This window comes from Amblyomma mixtum, chromosome 1 (assembly GCF_055824585.1).
Source record: "Amblyomma mixtum isolate Tamu chromosome 1, ASM5582458v1, whole genome shotgun sequence".
NCBI lineage: Eukaryota > Metazoa > Arthropoda > Arachnida > Ixodida > Ixodidae > Amblyomma > Amblyomma mixtum.
In genome coordinates, this window is record NC_143012.1 from 77,143,120 (window position 1) to 77,166,789 (window position 23,670).

The window sequence follows — 23,670 nt, forward strand, 5'->3', positions numbered from 1 at the left end:
TAATAATACCTGAACAATGAACACAACCAGTCACTAAACTAATGGCAAGAATACGCAAAAGGAGAGTATTGGGAAAATGTGCTTTGCTCATGACTAGTGCTGCATCAAGCAGCAAGATGAAAGCAACAGGACATAACGGATGCCACGGGATGTTTGCCTTATCACAGTTTAACTGCAAAACATTTTTTCACTCCAGTTAGTACGTCTTATCTTGAGACTAGAATAACTTTAAAATGAAAAAGTAACACAGACAAGATAGAAAGTAGTGCTACAATTCATACAACCAGCCACTGAAGTGTAACAGCAAGTATATGCATAAATAAGGCATGTTAAGCAAATTGTGTCTTGCCTGACACTAGTACGAAATGAAGTGAGATAGAAGCAAAAGGACATAAAGCATGCCATAAGCTAATTGACTTATCAGTGTAAACATATAACATTGATTCTCTATACATAGTACATCCACTCTTGTGACTACTGCATGATAAGTCATGCCACAGGCTGTTTGGTTTATCACAGCGTACAGAAAATATTGATTTAAAAAGTTGTCAAATTTCAGAACAGTTAAAAGTCAGTCTTGCATGATGAGGGAAGGAACTTTTGAAGAGGGGCAGTGTTGGTTCTTCTTCGAGTGCTCTGCCTTCGTTCCCCGGACAGGATTCACAGCTGCAATGGTCCTGAAACAAGGACAGAACATTGTTACTCCTCGGACAGTGAGCATATCTATACTGTCTTCAAAGAAATAATAAACATTGCAAGAAGACTGCACCCCTCCACCTACCCCAAAATTTAATTCCTTTGTAGCCCACATTTCAGTTTCATTGTGTGCACTAGTGAATATATCCAGTAGTCATTAGTACTCAGTACAAAACCAGACTTCAAGCCAAAATAAACCTTTCCTAAATGTTCACTTTAATAAGGTTTTTAACAACCATAGTGTTTTGTTACTTGCGTGAAAGCTGCTCACTGAACTCCAATACTAGTTTTTAAAGGGATGCAAAAACAACTCCATGAAACCTGTTGTTCTTGGGAAAAATTCATTCTGTCTGCATTTTCCCAATTTGTTGCACGCCGCGGTGGCTCAGTGGTTATGGTGCTCGGCTGCTCGCCCGAAAGACGTGGGTTTGATATCGGCCGCGGCAGCCGAATTTCGATGAATGCGAAATTCTAGAGGCCCGTGTGCTGTGCGAATTCAGTGCACGTTAAAGAACCCCAGGTGGTCGAAATTTCCGGAGCCCTTCACTACGGCGTCCTTCATGGCGTAATACGCTTTGGGACGTTAACCCCCAATAAACCGAATCAAACCATTTTGTTGACGTCAATGTGGCAGCGAAAAAATGCATTTATTGCTGAGAAAACTACATTTAGAAATTTGCCGGTCACTAACTTCAAATTCTGATGTATACGCCGAAAAGGACTTCATGACCACATTTTGAAGTTAGTTGCGGGGCTGCTTAGGGCCTTGTTATCTGCACCCAGAAATCTGACGTGTCAGTAGATTGCAGTCTACTTAGAAAATGAGGCAATGATGACAACACCTGCACTTCGTTTCTTCATTTTATGTAGCTTGTAAAAGCACCATTTCAGTCTCCTTGCAATCAGACAGTAGCCTCTCGACAAAGGCCAACTTCAGTTTCCATTCAATGTTCCTTCAAAGCGCTCTCTGACACCAGAGTAGCAATGTCTATGTATACACAGGGCGAATCATCAGCATTCCTATTCTGTGTCACCCGAAAGTACAGCTGTAAGCAAAAATCTTTTGACAGGTAATAAGTAAGTTTGCAGCACATATTGACGTGCTTTGTCTTTACAGAGATTCAGATGCATGACGAGGGATATGCACATTTTAGTGAAGATAGAATTAACAGAACTGAGCAGAGGCTTGTTTGTATTACTAATGCCCAACTAGTGATACGCAAGTCTAAAATGAGGTCTAGTGCTGCAGAGCAAGCTGTTACGTGAATGTGACGTTACCCTCTTAAATCTGCACTCAGCTTCCACTGTCCAAGAATAGTGCAAAGTGCCTGCTGCCCTGAGTAAAAAACTTTTCTGACCACAACCTCAAGCAATAACCCAGCTAAAGACAAATGCAGAATGCACACAAAATATTCTTTGTAGGCAGAATCAAAACAAAATTAAGCAATAGCTTCGAATAAAACTTTTCGTTGAGCATTGGAAGTCGCACATATTCAGTGCTGTAGCATTTTCCCCATACGCCGCTAGTACGGCTCACATGCAGGCCTCAACAATGCAAGTACTAACAGCCTTTTTCAGTATCCTGGCTTATGCTCAGTTTGAACTGGGCTGCAAGGAAAAGGTACTTTCACTATCGCGCATAGCAGTCCGAGAAGCTAGTCAACACAGCTGAGCGTGTCTGTACAGCATCCTGGGCTCCTCACTTTTTCCACATATAAATTCCCCCCTACAGATGCACTTTGGAAGAAATATGTGCGGCTTACAGCGCACCCATCAAGAAAGCTTCATGTCAAATGCAGCAATAACAATGCTGTATCTCTCATCAGCAATCCTCACGTAATTGACTGAGGAGCCAGTTTATTGAGGCACACATAGCGAGGTATATGCCACAACAATATGCAATGCTGTATGCATGGGTTATCTTGCATAGTATAAAATTCAAGACTGTAGGCTCAAATACCGCAAAAAGGAAGTCTTCCAGTCGACGGCACCAACCAACCATTACGATGTTGTGGTTATTTTGGCTAATTTGTGGTTTATCCTTTCCCTTTGCCAGCTGGTGTGATGGATTAGCAAGTGCATGGGAATTAACCATGAAGTCGTCAGAATCATTCAACACCATAGGGGCATTTGCTGCTGCATTCTTCAGTTGTATCCAGCTATAGTCACAATATGAAGCTCAAATGAATGCAAATCAAAATACAAAAGAGAAAAAACCCAAACTTCCCATTAGCAGTGAACCTGTCTCCGACAAGTGGGAGCAATGCCAGCCTTAGGGGAGGGTGACCGGTGCAATCGCACAAGACGTCACCAAAATGGGGATGCTGAGTTGCCCTGTGGGTGTTATGCTACATCCTCCCATCCTCTACCCACCTTCCCTCTGTCCCTTGACCTTCAAAAGAGACATTTCCAGAGCTCTTCAGAATGAGGGAGACAATATGTATGCCTGAAGCATGCCAAAATGAGTGCATAACTCGCTACTGTAGAGTGTTGCAAAGGGTGCATGCACCTTACAGACGCGGCATAGTTTCAGGTGTCGTTTGTTGCTGGCAGGACCATCTAAATGACATTCTTTCCACCTGTAAGCTCTGCTGCGGCAGAAGGGAAAGGGGTAGGGGAGTACAGTTGTGCTTAGAGAGCTTTTTCAGTTCACTGCTTAGCCCTTGTCCCGTCTCAGTTGTGCAGATTCTTTCTATCTTTGAACTTAATACTGCCTTCAGCACGCCCTGTGCATTATCTAAATCGGAACACATCTGACTGTGTCAAGTTGTATTGCATTTAATGGTGGTAGGAAATAATGTGTGCACCATTTCTCTCCCTTTTGCATGTTCTGCTCTGTGAGAATTTCATTATAGCTAGTTCTTCTTTTAGGCACCCAGTGCTGCATAGCAGCACTGCTTGATTTTAGGCGTTAATTACAGACCTAAATGTAGACTGGGCTTTTTGCTAATCATCATCTTTGAGACTCACAGGATTTTGGACTGTGAGCCCATAGTTACTGTGAGCCCATAGTTCTACATATCCAACTGGAAAAAGGTTTCAATTTTCCTGTCACCCAATTTAACGCTATCAAAATTTTGTTATGCTGGCTTTTTTGTAGTCACTATTAAAAGCGGAGCAGGCAACACTAAAACATCAGCTTCATGAGCTAAATAATGGTTTCAAAAGAAGCGGAAATGCCCTGGGAAGGCCAGTATCGTCAAACACAGCGACCCAGAGAAGAGAGATTGCATGAAAAGTGGGACAGGTGGAGTGTACTCATGGTTCTAGGAAAGTGACGCAAAACTTAAAAATCTGGATACCAATTCTCTGCTGCTTCACGGATATGTTCACCAACATAACACATGTTGACTACGATAACACCAAAGTAAATCCGGCCGGTCCCGTCCGTGACTGAATATTACAACCATTCAAGACATTTTAGTGGTTATTGCAGGGGCAGATTCATGGGTGCAACTGGAAGGGGGGGGATTTGAAGGAGGGGGGTGGGGTACATTAGAACCATGTATTCCTTGGATATTTTTCATCTAAGAAATGAGGTTCAACATGGCTGTTATTTAATATTTTCCAGTGGGAATCCTTTCCTTTTAATCAATTTCTCCTAGGTGAGCATTACCATATATCCTAAACAAGGTTTCTCAGACACCTCAAAAACAACAGTCTTCAGTGGACGCTGGATATTTAACTTATTAAGACAGAGTATTCTGTTTCTGATGCAAGCTCTTTGACAGGGATCCCATGTAATCACCAGCGGCAACTGGATAAAATAACTGGAGGCACATGGCACAGATTCTTAGAAGCCTGGAATATTTGACAAATCACTTCGCACCATACCAAGCTTGCACAGAGGCAAGTCTAAGAATGAAGCATAGCAAATGCACTGACAAGGAGCATGAACTCATCATGGCACAAGCAAAGAAACTCTTCAAGAATGTCTTAGAGCACCTCATCAAGATAAAAAGCATATACGATATTTCATGGCTGTTCAGACTGGCTTTTTGCAATCTGTGAGGAACCAGGGCAAAAAAAAAATGACAACAGACTACACAGAAGGAGGACCACATGGACTGAAGCACTGAATGATCAACTTTTGTACAGTTTCCTGTCAGCACACATGGCAAAAAAAAGGTGAAACCATATGAGGAGATACCTCGACACAATGTGACAAGTGGTTTTTTTAGTCTGAAAAAACAGAGGGAATACGCCAGTAAGCATCTGCACAGCTGTTTCTAGGACACAGCAGAAAAGCAAAGTTAGTGAAGAATGGCCAACAAGGAACATGGAAGAAACCAGCTTTCAAGACATGGTCTTGAAAGCTAAAACCAATAAAGGTGATAAAAACGTCACAGGCCAATGAATAACAGGGCAAAAGGCTAAAAAGATTAAAGTCGCAAAAGTGACAATGAGGTCAAAGACCAAATGTAAAACCAGAAGTGGTGCAGGCAAAAAATAAAAAATACGACTGATGGCCGAGGGTGCACATGGTGAGACAAGTGTCGCATATCTAAAATCTGGTATTGCATGACAAATAGGCTGGAACTTTTTCAAATAATGAAACTGAAGGTTTCCTTATGCACTGGTCCCTCACTGCCAGTACCTTGCCTGCTTTTATGATTTTACAAGCCAGTGAGTTTTTGTTCTTCGCTATGAATTCCATTCTTTGAAATTCGGATAAACGTCCTGTTTCCAAAATTTTACAGTTCCGACAGTGAATGCCAAGATGGCAGCATTACTTATTATCAGAAAAAGAACTAGCCTACCTGCCATCCAATGTCTGGTTTTAGCTACACAACACTTGTCTCATCATGTGTATCCTGGGCCTTCAGCAGTATTTTTTTTAATTTTTTGCCTTCACCACTTGCTCCTGTGTTTACACTTCGTCTTTCCCCTCATTGTCAAATTTTATCACTTAACTTTTTAGCTTTTTGGCCTGTTACTTGCTGCCCTCTGAGCTCTTTATCTCTTCTATCACTTGTAATCTTCAAGAGCATGTCTTATTTTCTCACTTGTTTTCATCGTGGTTTTTGGCATGTTTCTTGTTGGCCATTCTTCGCAACCTTTGGATTTTTGCTGCTTCATAGATACAGCTGCGCAAATTCTTGCTGGCCCATTCCCTGTCTTTTCCGCCTAAAAAAATCTCCTTGTCGAATGTTTTTGTTTTATTTTGGTGTTCCGTGATACAAGCTTTCATATCAAATGGACCTTGCCTAGCTTTTTTCGTCGTGTATCTGACGGCTAGGAAGGTGTACAAATAGCTGTCCCCGTTTCTTCTGATATAAAAGTTGGCAGTTCAGCATCCACGTTGCCGCCTTCTGTGCAGCTCTTTGCCCAACAGAAAGTGTTGCTCTAGCTTTTCACTGTAAACAATGAAAACTTTCTGCGATTACCTGAGCTTCTTGGTTAATACGACAAAGTCATAAAAGAGCACTTAGGTGTGTGCCAGATGTGGTAGATCACTACTGCAGCAAAACAAATTAGAATAAAATATTTCACGTGATTGTGAAGAATGTGATCAAGCATTTCACAGAAAATGAAATGACTGAAGTGAGTGCTTTTTTGCCTCTGATGCCTCCCTTCTGGCTAGCAATTTCATGAGTACTGGAAAAGGAATGTGTACTATGGTGGCAAAGATACCTTGGTGAAAAGTGCATCATGCTGCGCCATCTAATAAGTATTGTTTTTTTTTCCCCGTAACGCAAGTGCAAGTGCTTCTGGGGCACTGCAACAGCGACAACTGGATCTCTTGGATAAGTCGGGAGCTCACTCTATGCGACTGTTTCTTACCAAATAAGCACTTTATCAGTCCTTTCATTACTGGGATCTTGTTGCTGCCACTTCTCTTTGAATAACTATACTACTTGTGTCACTTTGATGCCCAATCTATTTATGTCCCTTGGACTGGTTGATTTATTAAAGAAATTTTAATCAGACATATAATATCTATGCTTTGCTTATGCCTGCACTTTTAGAAGAGGAGCTGAAGGTGTCAGCATTTTCAGTTCATGTAACTAAACTCGTCTTTCAGTGGCCAGCCTCTTTGCTTTTCTATATTTTAAACCGTACTATCTGCTTGCAAAGTCGGTGGTCCGTGACCTTCGGTGGCATTGTGGTGGCGACTTCCGGGTGCCGCTATTGGTTTGCAGTATCCCTTCAGGCTACAGCCATCTAAGGGCACAGCTTGCGGTAATGTACTGTAAAGCACAATTTTGTTTTACAATTAGGCTTCCCTCTGAAAAATACCGAAAAAAAATTGCAATGTAAAAAGGTAATATAAACAAAAGGAAATAATGAGAGGCTTTGCAAGTATGGGCCTCAGCAAGGGCTCACACAAGGTGCGGTAAGGTCGTCCCTGAGGCAACGTGATACTGCCAAAATTACCTGGCCATGTCGCAATGTTGCAGGGGTTACACTTACTGAGAGGCTGGGACACATCTTAAGGTGGTACTTGTGAATGAATCACTGTGTATTTTGAGGGACTGTTCTGCTACCGTATACGCCTGTGCACACAGACTGGGAAGCTACTGGCAAAGCGTTGTTTGGTAACTGTCATCACTGATAACTTAGTTAAATATGGGGTCCTTCACTCCATGCAAGGGCACTGGCATGAAAGCTACAAACTGCTGGAAATGAAAAGTTGCAGGTCATTCAGAGATCTGCCCTTGGCCATTGTTTATGAGACATTGGACGCATACCAAGCACACTTCCCTCTTTTCCGCATCTCTGGAGGAATCTGCATATATCATATAGTGTAAAAAGAATTTTTTCCATATTTTTCTTCTTTCGTCCTTCCCGCAGCACAATGTATCCAACACAAGCCTAGCTAAACTCTCCGCTTTTCTAATTTCCGCTTTTCTTTCGCTGCAGTGTCTAAAGATACACCTCACAGACTGTTCATTCTCACTGAGCGTATGAAGGATGTAGCTGCCGGCCCATGGCTAAATCTCATCCAACATGATAGTGGATGCTGCCAGCCAGTGCACTACTGCTGCGTGCAACACTCTTCTCTGCGAAGCATTTGCAAGTTGCATGCCACATATTGTGACTTGTGAGGAGTTTCAAATGGAAGTTTTCCCATTCTTATATCGCCGGCTGTCATTCAGATGAAGTAAAACAAGCCCAGCTCTCCCAAAAAATCCCCGATATATGTCTTCACACCCGGTTGCACGTGCATATATATAGCACTACCATCGCTCGCACCAGTTCACATATATAAGCAGCAAGCTACGCGGCGTGCACCAGCGGCTTGGTGCTTTCGCACTGGTCTTGTAATCTGTCAGCTCTGCTCATAATTTAAGCAAGTTATCACCAGCACTGAAGCGCAGCAGAATGCTTGCTAGATCGAGCACCTATGCTCTGCACAGCACGCATATTCCTAGATGCACCTAACCGTATTACATAAGAAACATAATGCTAGCTCTTTTTTATCACCAGATATAATATTGGTTGGTTGGGTTGGTTCACGGGGTTTAACGTCCCAAAGCGACTAAGGCTATGAGAGACGCCGTAGTGGAGGGCTCCGGAAATTTCGACCACCTGGGGTTCTTTAACGTGCACTGACATCGCACAGTACACGGGCCTCTAGAATTTCTCCTCCAAAGAAATTCCAGCCGCCGCGGCCGGGATCGAACCCACGTCTTTCGGGTCAGCAGCCGAGCACCATAACCACTGAGCCACCGCGGCGGCCTGATATAATATTCATCTTTAAAATATTTATATTATGCCTCACAGCCATGCAAAAGCAATAGTATGGGGAATTTATTTACAGCGTTGACCTAGGTGACTTGAAGAGATACTCCACCACAATACACAAGAACATTGTGGAGGAGCAACCACAAAGCAGGAAGCATGTACAGACCACTTCCGGGCCAACATTGACATTTCTGAGGGGAATACAAAAAAAGTGCCTAGCTCGCTGCTTGGTCTTTCAGGCGGAAATTTGCACATATTGAGTGGTTCGAGCTTAGCATGAGCCAATGGGCCCCTCTCAGCCAATGCCACACACCACACGTGTATTTGGAGCACTGATCCTGCACACGCACTCAGCTTCGACTGAGGGACAGCGGATCGTCGCAAGTAAACAAACCTTCAAGTTCACATAGCGGACTTCAGCGCACAACAGAAAAGCACACATGTGCACCATGCTGCATGGAAATAGCCAGGAATAATTTTGCAGTTCACACACCCTAATCAAACGACATGTGGTGAACGGTGCAACCGGATAACATGGTGTTTGTCATGCGATCAAGCAGTTCATTGCATGGAGCTCTCAGACTATGTGCGCCAAACACCAATTGGCTCATTCCAGGCAGTGAGTAAACATTCTTGAGCCCAAGGTATGACTAATCCTCATAGAATTCAAAGGAGAACTATGAGAGTAAATCGAGCAGACTGCCAGGCAAGAATCAAATGGCCGGACTTTGAAAAAGTCCGATTTGTCCGATGTATTTGGAAAAAAAAATGCTCCGGGTCTACCCAACGTACTAAGGGGAGGAAATGCACCGGGTCCATCCGGCGTACCTTTAGCCACAGCCTCCTCTCGCAGTCAGTAGTGAGAGCACACCATACAAAAATTTCACTGCTCTATTCAATAACCCCATTGTGAGTTATATAAACAAAAGACTTAGCAGATGAATGCAATTCCAAAAAATGCTGGAGCTAAAGAAGATTATTTTTTGACAGAACTCACAAAATGACTGCTAACGTGAACAAGGAAGCCTCATTGACTTAGTGTGCTCATAACGTTGGCTGCAAAAATGAAGCACTGTGGTTGCAAAGGCTTGTACACTTACACCATAATTCCAGTCATGTTGACTGACATAAGTACAAACACCATGCATGACCCGCCACTAAACTAGGGTGTCAAGCAAGCTACTTTCTTCCAGTTCCCTGACTTTTCCATGGTTTCCCCGACTATTTAAGTCAAAATCCTCTGAATACTGAACAGACGGGAAAACACAGTGGCCAATGGTAATGTACAGTATACGTGATCTATTCACAGCAAAAAACTATATACTGAAACTTCAAAAGCTGCAATCAAAATAGATTTGCTCTTATTTGAAGCAGCTGATTTCTTCTTGAAGAAAGTCCAGCTTCAATGCGACTTATGAAGCTATCTTTGCTTTTTCTGTTCTATTTCTCTAACACAAATGGTTAACATAACCTTTATTCTTCTGAGCATAAGTTGTCTCCACTATAAGTGTGTTCATATTTCAAATTTTTATTTTAAAGTGCAGAGTATTAAAAATTGGCTTAGGTTACAAGACAAATGTATTTCTACATAATACAGCAATGAAAAGCACCAGACATTGGACAAATATTTAAATCCTCATCAATTATCCTATCCGAACACCGATTAAGCACCACAAAATACAAAAACAAAATACAAAATATAGCATACCCTCCAAATAACGCCAGAACCACATCAGCTGCCAGAGCTCAAGATCAAAGAAGCTCCAGCAGCCATAGTGTAAATGCGATCAAACCATCACAAAGTTCATCGCAGTTACATGAACACAAGTCCTCGTACCTACTAATAGCGAAAGAATGCTGACAATTTCTGCGAAGTACCATCTACGACGTCAAATCCATCAAATCTGCATGGCGACACATTCAAATCTATCCATAAACAATGGATGGTTACATGGCCACAAAAGGGTTACTGGCATTGCATGCACATATGCACTCTTCAGTAAACCCTCTCCCCCAGGTGCTGTGCTCCTCTGGACAAGTATCTATGACCCCTATGAGCAAGCAATGTGTATGACTTCCACCAAAATAGCCATATACTGCTACATAATCTCAGAAGCAATATAGTACCATGTACCCCATCCAACCCTTTCATATTAGTGACTGGGCGCCATGCAATGCAGGTAGTATAGCCATAATCTGTGAAGAAGTGTTTGAAGATCAACTCTACAAAAAATAGTTTTACCTGTCTTTCCTTTCCACAGATTTTTTCAGAGCGCTATTTTACCAGCTGCATTAACCAAGCAGCAGCAGCAGCAAAATTTCATTCCATAGCTGATTCGTTGCCTGGGTTCAGCAAACATTTTCTTACTTTTTTAAATATTGCTTTTGCACTTTGTTAGCATTTTCATAAAAAGGTCTTATGATAAAGTGGTATGTACCTATAACTTTTATTATCACTGCGTATTTGAGAAGTGGCAAAACCAAAACAAGAAAGGTTATCACAACTCAGTTAACAAGTGAGATAGGTACTTACTGCTGTGTGAACTCCAGGCAGAGGCTTGTTTCCTTGGGGTACACAACATTTAAAGCAAAGTGCACCAAAAACATGACCTTGAAAGACTGGCATGGTTGGCTGCGTGCATCACTGGCAGGGTGTCGATGCATATGGTGAAGCGCCTCGCAGTAAGGAAACTGCCTCCTGCACAAACAAGTTTTAAATCAGGAATGCTCGCCCGAGTGCGGTACCACAGAGTTATACCTTTTGCAATGATGAAAGGAGAACATGGCATGTCCCCGATGTCGTCATCACTGGCAGATCCCTGGCATAAGAGGGAGTTAAATGCGTATAAGAATTGTCTACTGAAGTAGCACCATGTGAAAGCTGCAACTTTAAACCAGTTACAAATAAGCATGCAGGAGAGTATAAGCATAAATAAGTCATTTCTGCGCTTGCTCAGGCTCTTATTTTTCCCAACAATGCGTGGTGAAATGCTTTGGAGTGTATACAAATAAGCGTCAACCACATATAAAGGCCCTAAAAATCAGCATAGGCATTTACAAGTGCTGGATTATCTACAATACATAAACATTGCACCGTTTTAGTCAAATGCAGCCCAAGAACACAGTGTAAATGCCTCTTAAGAGCAAAAGAGGCCCTCCATCGAGTGGTGTCAAGAGACTGTCCTAGCACTGCAGTTGATCCGGCCGACCGGTAGTGAATAACCTTGCACCTGCCACCCCCTCAAATGTCACACTACTAGGTCACAGGGGAATTATTTAACATACGTAGAGCGCAGCTTGCGTTTTATCTCAAGCAACCGAGCAAACTGTTTGTAAATGACTACGTTTTAAGTAGCATAGTACGAGGTACTAAGGTGCGCAGTCGTCGTGATCGGCGCAGTGCTGCGGAAAGTTCGAGCTCGCGTAGTGAATGCTGAATGGTGTACTGTTATCTCGAAGCGCCCATTTAGCGAGTACACGAACTATTTACTAAAGAAGCACCAGAAAAACGCAAGCAGCAGATATCGTATTCAACAGCCACAGAGCCCAAGCAGACACGCGCGGCACGGTTGTGGGCGGGCGGATGTATGGATGGTAGTGGCTTAACCCTTCGTATCGTTTCTCAAAGGAGCGCGCGTCCACCTGAGCTGAACTCATTGCGAATGCTCATGCCGCAAGGCAATTATAACCCCCGCCCCCCCCCCCCCCCCCTGCCCCGAGTCCTCCCTCACTACCACGGAGCAACACCTAAGGCCCCGTCTGCAATCGCGGACCATCTCTACCCCCTCTCTACTCTCCCACTACCGAACCATCCCACCTTCCTACCCTCTGTCCAATGCACAGAAGGAAAACCTGACCCATAGCCTCCTTGTCGGTCCGGTTTCACCTCCACCCGGTGGTTAGGGACCACTCCAAACATGGGAGGACTGGGAGACATCGTTACGCTATATGGACTCAGCAAGACAAAAGATCGTCGCCGGCCACACTGCCAGCGCCATGGAGAATACACAACTAACAAGACTTCAGTGCAATCTTGGAGACAAACGGGTGTCTCCAATATTGTTAATAGATCAAAAAATATTTGCACTTCGTGCACGCAGGGGAGAAAAACGGCGCAGCATATCTTCATTGACTGTCCACGGTCATAAAAGTGAATAAGAGAAGAGGTGCCTCAGGGAGCTTAGCCAACGTTGAAACAAGAGGTTGTGCCGGAGGACGCGTTCATGAAGAGAAGGAGACGAAGTGACAAGCTCAATGACATGAAACAAAGCCGTTGCGTAAACCATTTATTTCGGTTTTTCTTGAAAACAAAGGCCACATATCGAACACTGCATTTATGGTGTCTGCCAGCTCATATTTAAGAAGTGTAATTGTCCGAGATGATGTAAAACCGGGTCTTTTTTTCTGACCATTCAAGCAATATTTTGACCCGAAGTGGTATTCTCTTTTAACCCATCGTTACCTCAAGAATTGCAAAACGCAAAGTTTTGCTTAAACCTTCATGGGTATAGCAAATTATGTTGACTGGCGAATAGCAGAAGGACGTCAGCAAAGAGTCAACACACAGAGTTCCCTTGAAGGTGTAAAAATCAGGTCATATAAACCACAGAAGAAAAAAGGATGCTTCAGCAGTTTTCACCTGGCGGGGCACCTAGCTTCAAGTTCTGAATGAAGTCATAAGTGAAGTGCTGGCAGTGGGGACTTGTTTGCTCGGAGGTTGGTAAGACCTCCAAATAGCGGCAAGAACCGGGCACGGCATTACGCACGCGCTCCGCGACGCGCTCCGTCATTCGGTGGCTGCTCACAGCGAGCCACTGCAAACGGGGAGCCATGCTTACAAGATTGGAAAGGCGCTTCTTGCCCACATACGTGTTCCTCAGGCACAGATGTGTTAGACCCAGCCTTAGGCTTCCATTTGTTCCCTTGTAGATTGATTTTAATGCTTTGCCGGTGAATGCCGTGTGTCCCAAGAACAAAACAAGCAGGCTCTGACCGTGCAAGAGCACCATCTCGGCACCCGTGTCGCTCACGTGCGTGCGCTCAATATCCAGGACAACGAGGTTGGTGATCACGGGCAGTATGTTGGTCAGGCGTTGGTCGTTGAACAGGTAGCTGCCTTCGAAGCTAAGGGCACGAAGCGACGAGAACGGCTCAAGCTTGGCTAGCCCGATGGCAGACGCGAATATGCAGTCGGCGAGGTACAGCAGCCGGAGATCACGTGGGTATGGACGGCCCGCTTCGACGGTGAAGAACTGCTCCGGACTGAACCACGACTCGCACAGTGAGAAATGAGTGAGCGTCGGTGGCAGGTCGCACACTGTGACCTTGTTCTCTTGAAGGTGATCGTTCAGGAAGCCGCGAGTGACGTGCAAGACCTGCGAATAAGTAACGACATTTGTAGATCCTTTTAGTACGCTAGCGCTTGTAGTGGGCATTCCCCGTATTTAAACGTTGCGTGTTTATCAAGAAGTTGACGTTCCAGTGTTTTGGGGAACAACAACAGCGCTGTATGGGATTGCTAGAGATGGGAAACTTTCATATATCGCATTATCCATTCAATCCAGACGTCAGAGCCAATTCGTCCCATGTTGGCTGGCAGGAAGCCAACTGGAGCGTCATATTGTTGCTATGCCAACAGTCTCCAGCATTAAAAAACTTCGTCACCGAGCAGGTGTTAAACCACCAACAGTGGTAACAAAGCAGCATCGTTTTTCTATGCCTAAAACGATTCGGCTACCACGCAGCCTTTCCCGCGCTGCGTTGACGTCCTGAATTTAATTTTCTAAACATCAAACCCCGTCCAGTCACCAAGTGGGCTTAAATAACTGAAATCGAATTTAAATGGAGTTTCAGATCCCAGGGCTAACTGCCGCTGTCATGCTTGGTGTGTCGACGGAAGCAAAAAATATAACTTCATCTCCTTCATCGTGCAGAGTGGGTCCAGATCCTAGAGCAGCTCATGCATGTTTTGTAATTAGGTGTTATCTATGAGGGAAGGCATCCTCATAAAAATGACTGAGCATTCCTTTTTCTTCATTTAAAACTTTGACGTCATGTTAACTGAAGATCACAATTGCTGGCGATAATGAAGCGCTATTTTTATTACAGAATGTACGTGTTTGTTCCACATCGACTTCTCCGGTCCCATAGCGCTCGTATAAGACTTTGGGCTGGGGTTTGAACGAGGGGACCCTTCGTTAAGTACTGATGCCATAAAACGCTCACCCTGAGTGAGGGGCAGTGCTCGGCCAGGTAGGCGAAGAACGCTCGCGGAAAGTCTCTCTCCTCATCCTCGGTGGTCGATGTGTCCAAGGAACGGGTTATGTGCAGTTCCACGATGTTGGCGTCGACGTGGGCCTCGAGAAGGCTCAGCACCTGTCGAGCCTTGAGCGGAAACGACGTCACGCGTAGCACACGCCGCAGCGAGAAGTCGCGTGCCACACGCCACCATCGCCGACATACCCTGGAATGAAGAGGCATGCGCTACTGTTGTCACATTGTTTTATTTGACACAAATATAAGCGGTAACGTATACGTGAGCTCTAGCAGAGGCAAGGCTCATTAATTCCGATGTTCATGAGCCGTTAATTCACCGTCGTAGAGCCAGATCTATTCAAGCTAAGAGTGATCTGACATCTATAGCATTCAGACAAAATGTACATGAAGGATTCCGGCGCGGTGATTTTCCTCACCGCTCTGAACTAGGGAGGGTACAAATAAAGACGTTGGAATGGAGGCATAATGTTCTCTTGCCGCTTACTGATGGCGTCGTTGCAAGCGGAATTTCCCACGTTCTGAAAGTTTGCGGAATACATTGCCTGAGTATGATTCCTGCTACACCAACCTTACAACTCCGTCGACATATGGAGACAACCCTTTATCGCTACTACCACGCCATGGTCTTCGCTAAGGTGATTATTTGGATTGCTGCCACTATACAGGGGAATACATAGCACGTCCGGATGAGACGCCCTGGACTGGCACCAATCCGAAAAATGACATCTTTCTCATCAATTTCATGACCTCCACTGAGATCTCGGACGCGACCCGTGACCGGCCAGCGGCTGCGCCCGTCCAAACTGAAAATCCTGACTGATCGCTAGTTACTCATCTTCTGCATCTTTAGCAGATCAGCTATTTAGAAAATCCTGACTGATCGGTAGTTGCCCGCTTTACGCGCCTTGCAGATAAGTTTGGTGCACGCCAGCCTCCTCAGGAAGACCAGCTTCTTCGTGACAGCAAGCGAACCCTGGCGTGTATATATATACCACTGAGGTGCAGAGGAAGGTCCCATAACGCGCACCGAATATGCAAAAGAGTATGGGACTCAAGAATGTGGAATTTTACACAGATGGAAATTGGGCCGTGAGCTGCTGAGCCACAACTTTGTTTCAAAGTATGACGCAACGTTTACATGCCACCAGCTGCTTTTTTATTTGGATTATGGGGTTTAACGTCCCAAAGCGACTCACGCTATGGTCCGCACGGAGTTTCCGAACACACATCTGCTGCTGGCCTTTCGGCACTAACAGCGAGCAGACGATAAGCCGACAACTGGGCCTGCAGGAGCATCTTTAACACCTATGTGATCTCATTTGTTGTAAAATGTTTGCACTTTGCTCAGCGCTCAACTGTTGAGATGCTGCAAAGGTGGTGGAACACATATCTACGCAGGGCGCTGGTTTATTTCATGTGCTCATGCGTAATGGGGAATGTAAGATCAAGCAGGCTCCTGGCTGTTAATAGCTCACACTAAGCAGACTGTCGTTATAAACTAGAAAGAAGCGTTGAATAGCGCTTGATGCCACATTTAATAAAGTGGACAGCGAAATACGTGCTCAGCGATGTAGTGCCATGCCGGCGTCCTTAGACTAACATGCTGCGTCCAAGCTCCGCAGCATCGACTGGAAGGTGAGGCACTGCGTAGCAGTGACGGCCGACTTACCTCGCGCAGGCGCATACATCGTCGAACGACGTCAGGTGCCCGAACACCTCCAAGAGAAGGCTCTCCGGCAGATGCTCGATCTCCATGGCCAGCACTTCTTCCTTCTGAACGTGCTCGTGGCGCTCTTCTTCCACTTACAGCGTCTGCCGTCGGAGAAAAATTCAGGGGGCACTTTGTCTAAAGGGCGTAGAGGCGAAAGCGTCTTCCACACAAAGCTTCGCCTGCATGAGTGGAACGCGACAGCGTGCTGTAGCGCTGCCAGGGAGTCCACGGAACGCTAGCACCCGTTCGGCGCCAATACTTTCAGGATATGGTGCGCGTCTGGCGCGGAAAGAAGAACGCGGCGGCGGCATCGAGGGACGCTGGTGCTGGTGCCACCCAGCAACAGGCGCCGGCTAGCTCTGCGCATACGCAGGGCGGGAGTGCCCTGAACGCAGCCTCGAAGCGCTCCAAGCAACTCCGGTGGCGGCCGCAGAACACGCCGCGCATTGAAAGAGACGACATCGTCGTAGTGCTGAAACCAAAAATATGGCTGAGGCTTAGCTAAGGTTAAGCCTAGTCAGATGCGAAGGATATTGATGGCTAGGCTTGGTAATACATAGCTTTCCTTGTTTGAATACTTGGTCATTTTGATACAACCACTAGAAGCCTTCGTCGTGGGGGAAGACAACGGCATGGCTACAGCGGAACGCCGACTAACCCCGAGACGCGCGTTGGGTGAGCGCCTGGATTGCCACGGAAGCCGCGTCCGCCTGCCCGGTGGAGCGAGCGTTTCACCTACACCGAGTGCGAACGCGCGTTCGAAATGCGCGGGAGTGTGACGTCACCATACCACGTGATTCACACGGCGTGCAACCGCAGCGAGGGCACAAGTTGGAGCCCCGTCTCTGATCTGTCGTGACGTCATTGTGTCACGTGGTGTGACGTCACCATACCACGTGGTCTGCACGGCGTGCAACCGCAGCGACGGCACAAGTTGGAGCCGCGGCTCTCATTTGTCGTGACGTCATTGTGTCACGAGGTGTGACGTCACCATACCACGTGGTCTGCACGGTGTGCAACCGCAGCGACGGCACGGGTTGGAGCCCCCTCTCTCATCTGTCGTGACGTCATTGTGTCACGTGGTGTGCACGGCGTGTAACCGTCACGAAGGGCTTGGGTTACCTATTGTAATATGCTTCACATAAAAACACGGTCGACCTCAAGGCGACTTTCGGTCCCGGACAAGCCGGCGCAGCAACCCGCAGCATCCTCGGGGACGACGCAAAAAAAATCAGGGGGCACTCTGCTCTCTAAAGTGCTGCAAGGCGAAAGCGTTTCCTGGCTACTGTTTCTTTTTTTTTACTTTTTATTTTACTTTTTATTTTACTTTTTATTTTTTATTTTTATTTTATTTATTTTTACTTTTTATTATTTTTTATTTTTATTATGGGTTTCATAAATCAATTAAAAGGAATAAAAATTAAAATAAGAAATGGAAAGTAAGAAAAGAAACAAAAATACAAAATATAGCGGCAAAAATAAAATATGGAAAGAAAAAATAGGGAGGTAAATATAAAAAGTAAAAATAAGAAAAGAAACAAAAATAAAACAAAAAGAACAAAATAGAAGCGCAATAAAAATAAGACAATGCAAACAAAAATCTAGTAAAAAATGTGAAAAGGAGAAAAACCAAAAAAGAATAGAAATCAAAACAAAAATGAAATAAAAAATATAAAAATATAAAAAATAAAAATTAACAGTGCAGGAAAAGCTTTCGCCGTGCACCACTTTAGAAAGAAAAAAATTGGTCGTGCTTTAGTTCTGGTTAACCTGCAGGATTGCGAAAGCAAGATCTGCGCGTAACCATACATTAATGCGTGAGCAACACTGCCTACAGTCTCGCCGTCTCACAAGCTCTTGCACGACCATACTGCGCATGCGCTAGGAGCAAGTGACGTCATTCGCACAGCTGGCATGCCACAGCTTCGCCGCGCGCGCTCAGCTTCCTTTCCTTAAAATGATGAGGAGTATAAAACGTTGACAACCCCAATAACACAATGAACGCCGATGGCCTATCGCTTTAGAGCCGCGTTTCTGGCACAACATTGTCAATGCCTGCAGTCACACCTCTCTTTCTCTCTCTCTTCACCCCACGGGCCGATGAGCACAGTTCAGGCGTCAACTGACCCAGGGCGCCATTATGCGCACTTCCTTTCCTTAAAATGATCGGAGTGTAAAACGTGGTGAACGCCAACGCCAATGAACACAACGAACGCCGAAGGCCTATGGCTTGGTAAATTGGTTGATAAATTGGTTTTTGAGGAAAGGAAATGGCGCAGTATTTTTCTCGCACGTATCGGCGGACACCTGAACCACGCTGTAAGGGAACGGAGGAAGTTACGACTGAAAGAAGAAACGAAGGGAGTTGGTCGCCAGTAATCTACAGCTGGAAGTCTATAGACTGTCTATAGACAAATCCTTTAGACTGGTCTACAGACCGTCTATAGATTTATGGCCAAACACTTTGAGTAGACTTCTGTCTAGAGAAAGTCTATAGACAAATGTCTACTCAAAGTCTATAGGTCTATAGGAAGTCTATAGACACAGGTCTATAGACAGTCTGATAGCAAGAAGTGGCCGGATTCTTCTCGAATAAAGCAAACTGGTTTATTTAAGGATACAAGAATACAAGAAGTTACGGATACTACTGCAAGATAACGGTCGTTGACACGTAGGAGGTTCGGCGGATCTGCAGAGTTGGGAGGGCTTTTCCGACGCGTCTCGTTTCTTCGGCGTTTCTCGGTCCTCTGCTGGGCCTCGCTCGAAGCATTCGTCGCTTCGTGCTGTTGCGTTCTGGGCCAGCCTAGTGGGACGCGTGCCGGCGTTCTGGGCGAGCCGAGCGGGACGCGCGCCGGCGTTCTAGGCGAGCCGAGCGGGCACGCGCGCCGGGGTTCTGGGCACAGCGCTGACACGGCCCTTCCAAAAATTGCGCCTGTCCTCAGGCGCACTTTGTGGATACAGCAAAATCACAGTCTTCTTCTTCTTCACCATACAAAAATGGCACATACCCACGCGGGGGGATTGGCCAAGGTACGGTGGTGAATGCCAAGGGAAAAAAAATAAAAGCGGGAAAAAAGCGAAGTAAAATAGTGAATGTTTGAAATTAGAAAATATGTATGAATTGTTAAAAATTTAATTAGTAAACAAATTAGATATTCCAGGAATCAATTAAATACGCTTTTTGGACATTCGGTGGAATGTTATATGGATTTAGCAGGGTAAACGACCAGTTGCAATGATGTAATCATGAAGGTAGCCGCAAATAGAGCTTAACGAGAAACCCGTGGCGCTCGCACCAAACGAGAGCAGAACGGGTAGAGACAAAGGGAGACCTAACCTCGAAAGAGGGATTTCCAAATACTGTTTTCTCTGAAATGCGAACCGCCGGCAAGAGAGGAGATAATGGTCAATTGTTTCAACTTCTCTGCATGTGTTACAAAGGTTTGTCGTAGCGAACCCGCATCTGCATAAGTATAAGTTGAGGTGGGGGATGTACTTATCAGTCTACAGAGACAGAGAGCTAGAGCCGCGCGCCGGCACACTTCGTCGTCAACTTCTTCGTCTGCCATCGTGGCAACCCGAGGCGCATTCATAATAGTTCAGGCGCGTTCTTTGTAATTCACTACAATGGCCCCGGGATGGAAGAGGAGCCATCCTGGCGACCTATGGTGATGGCAAGAGGAGCGGGTGGTAATAAGTCTTGAGGCGACTGACATGGACAAGCTCACGGCCGCGACGACGCAAGTCCGAAGAGGGTGTAAGCGGCTCTACAATATAATTAACAGGGGATATTGATTCGACGACGCGGTAAGGGCCATGGTGTTCTCTGCGAAATTTCGAAGACTGTCCTGGTGTATTGAATGGGACCCAAAGCCAAACTAATGAGCCTGGAGAGAAAGCGTGCGCGGTTTGATGGGCATCGTGTGCATGCTTTCAGCAACCTTGGGAGTCCGAGGTGAAAGAACGGGCCAGTTGGCGACATTCCTCTGCGTGCTTGGCGAGGTCGGAAAGGGGCGTGCATTCGGAGGCGTCCGGAGTGCACGGCAAAACCGTGTCCATTGTGGAGGACGGCTCACGGCCATACAACAGGTAGAAAGGGGAAAGTCCGGTGGTTGACTGGGTGGCGGTATTATTGTATGCGTACGTCACAAAAGGCAGGACAGCGTCCCAGTTAGACTGATCTGACGAGACGTACATGGTGAGCATATCGCCGAGAGTGCGATTAAAGCGCTCAGTCAGCTCGTTAGTTTGAGGGTGGTAGGCAGTGGTGGTCCGATGAATGATGCGACACTCTCTGAGGAGGGCTTCCACCACGTCCGAAAGAAAGACACGGCCTCGATCACTGAGCAACTCGCGCGGCGCACCATGGCGAAGAACAAAATTGTACAGCAGGAAGTGGGCAACGTCACGAGCAGTGGCAGCGGGTATTGCGGCGGTCTCTGTATATCGGGTTAGGTGGTCGACGCCAACAATTATCCAGCGGTTCCTAGATAACGTGTAGGGCAGCGGGCCGTAGAGGTCGACGCCAACACGATCGAATGGGCGAGCCGGGCTCGGCAATGGCTGCAAGGGGCCGCTCGTACGGGGCGCGGAAGACTTGCGTTGCTGACAGGCGATGCAGGAGCGGACGTATTGGCGAATGTACCCGTACATGCCTCGCCAATAATAACGTTGAGATATTCTTTGGAACGTCTTCAACACACCGGCGTGGGCACATTGTGGGTCAGCGTGAAACGAGGCACAGATCTCAGAACGTAAATGGCGAGGTATCGCGAGGAGCCACCGTCGACCATCTTGCGTGTAGTTACGGCGGTAGAGCAGGCCATCACCATAGGTCGCCAGGATGGCTCCTCTTCCTCGGACTAATACCTCGGTGTTCAAGGCGCGTTCCTTCGTCCTTCTCAGCTGTTCGATGTTCACGGTTTTCTCGTTTAACTTTCCAGGAATGTGAGGGATCCTGCTTATGACAGCCATGTTGTGTCCGGTCGACGCTGTTATTTCGAACGGCACTTCATATTTGGGATCTAATGTAGATCTTGCGCCGATTTTGAGAAGAGCGAGATCTCCACACTGGAAATGCGGTGTCTGACGCCTTTCATTGTAGCGTCTCGTTGTTTCCTCCTGGCTCCTCTCAAGACAGTTTTTCATGTCCTGGCGCCCCTTGGCCATCTCGTGGAGTCTTTGCGCGGCGTCGATTTCTTCGAAGGTGGTTCCAATGTTCAGTTCTCTGGGCACCTTCGGGTCGTAACCGTGCACCTCGCAGGAACGAGCGCGCATAAACGCCCCGCGCAACACAACGCAGCGAGTTTGTCGCCCATAATCTACAGCTGGTATGACGTCACAGCGGCAACTTACCTGCTCCATCGTATGAACGCGCGCTCATAAACGCGCGCGCATGAACGCCCCACGCAACACAACAACGGAGCGAGTTGGTCGCCCATAATAGTAGTAGTAGTATTTGAACTTTATTTTCCACCGATGTAGGAGGCCCCCTACTCCCCGCCCCTGGCACGCAGGCTCAAGGGGCGGTGGCCGAGGCTTCCGCGACTGAAGATAGGCGAAGTTGCAGTGTTTCTTCGCTGCTTCCGCCGCCAGGCGGATGACTTGTTGCTGGTCGGCGGGACCTCGCTTCGCAGCAAGGCCTCCCAGGCATCTATACTTTTAATGTTCTTCCTGACGCCTGGGGAGTCAGGACATTGCCAGATTATATGATCAAGTATGGCCCTATCTCCACAGATTATACACTTATCAGGTCTATCATCTATTCGCGTGAGGAACAACCAGACTGGATTTGGGAAATTCCCAGCTTGCAGGCGTCGCCAAGCGACAGCCTCTCTGCTGCATAAATTTCGGTCCTATGGTGGCAGAGACCTTCTTCCAACTCTATAGTGCTCGACGATTTCAGTGTAGGTTTGCGCGCGCTCATCCAGTACCCGACAGTCAGGCGGCTCTACGGTTACCCGGAAGTAGAGAGCTCGAGCTAACTCGTGTGCTGCCTCATTGTCTGGGACTGATTTGTGTGGGGGTGTCCAGATTATCGTAATTTTACGGTTTAGTTCCAAATTTACTAAAATTTTGTTTGCCTCTTTCGAGACCCTTCTTTTGCCAAAATTCCAGACAGCCATTTTGCTGTCGCTAATTATAATGTTTGCTTTCGTTCCAACGCATGCGAGCGCTCTTGCAACTTACTCAGCTGTATCTATGTATCGGCTTCTAATGCATGCGGCGGTGACTGGTGCGCCATGGCCGTTGACCACCGTGGAGACTGCCACCCCGACTTTCCGCTAGCCGCGTCTACATAGGCGACTTCCTCAGGTTTCTTATTTTCCATGCGCTTCGTAAGCGCTTCCGCCCTTTTCTGTCTGCGTTCCTTGTTATAGGTTGGGTGCATGTTTTTGGGAAGAGGGGGTACGAGTATGTTTTCGCAACATTTTAGGGGAATATCTGTTTTGTCACTCGCACCCCTGTCTGATTACAGCCCCACCCAGCACAGGATGGTTCTGCCTGTGCTATTTCGGCTCAGTCTTTCTAGCTGCGCCATATGCACTGCTTCCGCCAATTCAGTCCAATTATTATGCACCCCCATTTCGAGGAGGCGGTCCGTTGAAGTCGTAATGGGAAGCTCCAGCGCCCTCTTCACGCATCGCCTGATAACGTGGCTTAGTGGTTAAGGCGCTCGTCAACTGGCCTGGAGTACCTGGGTTCGAACCCGACCGCTGCGGTCGCTTTATGATGGAGACGGAAAGCAAAAAAAAATAGAGGGAAAGATTGTTCCTTCCTCTGAGGGTAAGGAGGGAGATAGTTGCCAGTCGAGAAACATATTTTTTTAACTAAAATTGGCGGGGGCTTAGCTTCGGTTAAGCCTGGTAGGTTGCGAAAGCAAAAGCGGTGCGCCTCCAACTAAAGGAACGCAGTGCGCCGTGTCTACAGGTCGCACGTGGCTATGCCTCGGCGCCACGGTGTAAGAATAGAATATACTATACTGAGGTGTTAACACTCTTCTCCCGCCGCGTGCGAGAGCGCCGGCCGCTCGCGGCCCCAATATGTTCGGGGAAAAGAGGAGGTGTTGCCGTGGCGACCGGTCGCTAACTTAGAGGGCGCTGCGAAAAGCGGGCCCACGCTTGGCAGCTCGGTCCGGCGTAGCGCGGCACTGTGCACGTGTTTTTGCCATATTTCGGAGTGTGTGGCTGCAGTTCTGTGCTGTTTTAAACGCATTATTTTATTCTTCATCACGGCCTTGTGTTTGGCTATCGTCGGCACAGCTGCTGTGCTGCGCAATGGGAAGAAGGTGCTTCGTC

General features: G+C 46.6%; 1 protein-coding gene, 1 long non-coding RNA gene and 1 pseudogene across 2 annotated transcripts; 1 reads left to right on the forward strand and 2 right to left on the reverse strand.

The window, feature by feature from the left end:
* Positions 1 to 505: 505 nt before the first annotated feature.
* Positions 506 to 11,981, reverse strand: LOC149366837 (uncharacterized). Its single transcript, XR_016286906.1, has 3 exons — positions 11,144 to 11,981; positions 10,919 to 11,083; positions 506 to 677 (listed from the first exon to the last, which is right to left on the reverse strand). It is a non-coding gene; the product is annotated as an uncharacterized LOC149366837 (long non-coding RNA).
* A 564-nt stretch (positions 11,982 to 12,545) lies between these two features.
* Positions 12,546 to 16,849, reverse strand: LOC149366838 (uncharacterized). Its single transcript, XM_089552661.1, has 3 exons — positions 16,331 to 16,849; positions 14,611 to 14,848; positions 12,546 to 13,760 (listed from the first exon to the last, which is right to left on the reverse strand). The coding sequence occupies exons 1-3, from the start codon at positions 16,414 to 16,416 to the stop codon at positions 13,011 to 13,013; spliced, it is 1,074 nt and encodes a 357-aa protein (XP_089408787.1). The 5' UTR covers positions 16,417 to 16,849; the 3' UTR covers positions 12,546 to 13,010.
* Positions 16,415 to 23,670, forward strand: part of LOC149366839 (uncharacterized) — a 33,417-nt pseudogene continuing 26,161 nt past the window's right edge.

What these genes read in the sequence shown, in the direction of transcription:
- LOC149366838 (XM_089552661.1), bottom strand. Translation starts at nt 16,416, where the DNA reads ATGGAGATCGAGCATCTGCCGGAGAGCCTTCTCTTGGAGGTGTTCGGG. An exon ending in GATGTATGCGCCTGCGCGAG is followed by an intron (nt 14,849 to 16,330) that starts GTAAGTCGGCCG and finishes TCTTCATTCCAG; the next exon opens with GGTATGTCGGCGATGGTGGC. An exon ending in AGCACTGCCCCTCACTCAGG is followed by an intron (nt 13,761 to 14,610) that starts GTGAGCGTTTTA and finishes ACTTATTCGCAG; the next exon opens with GTCTTGCACGTCACTCGCGG.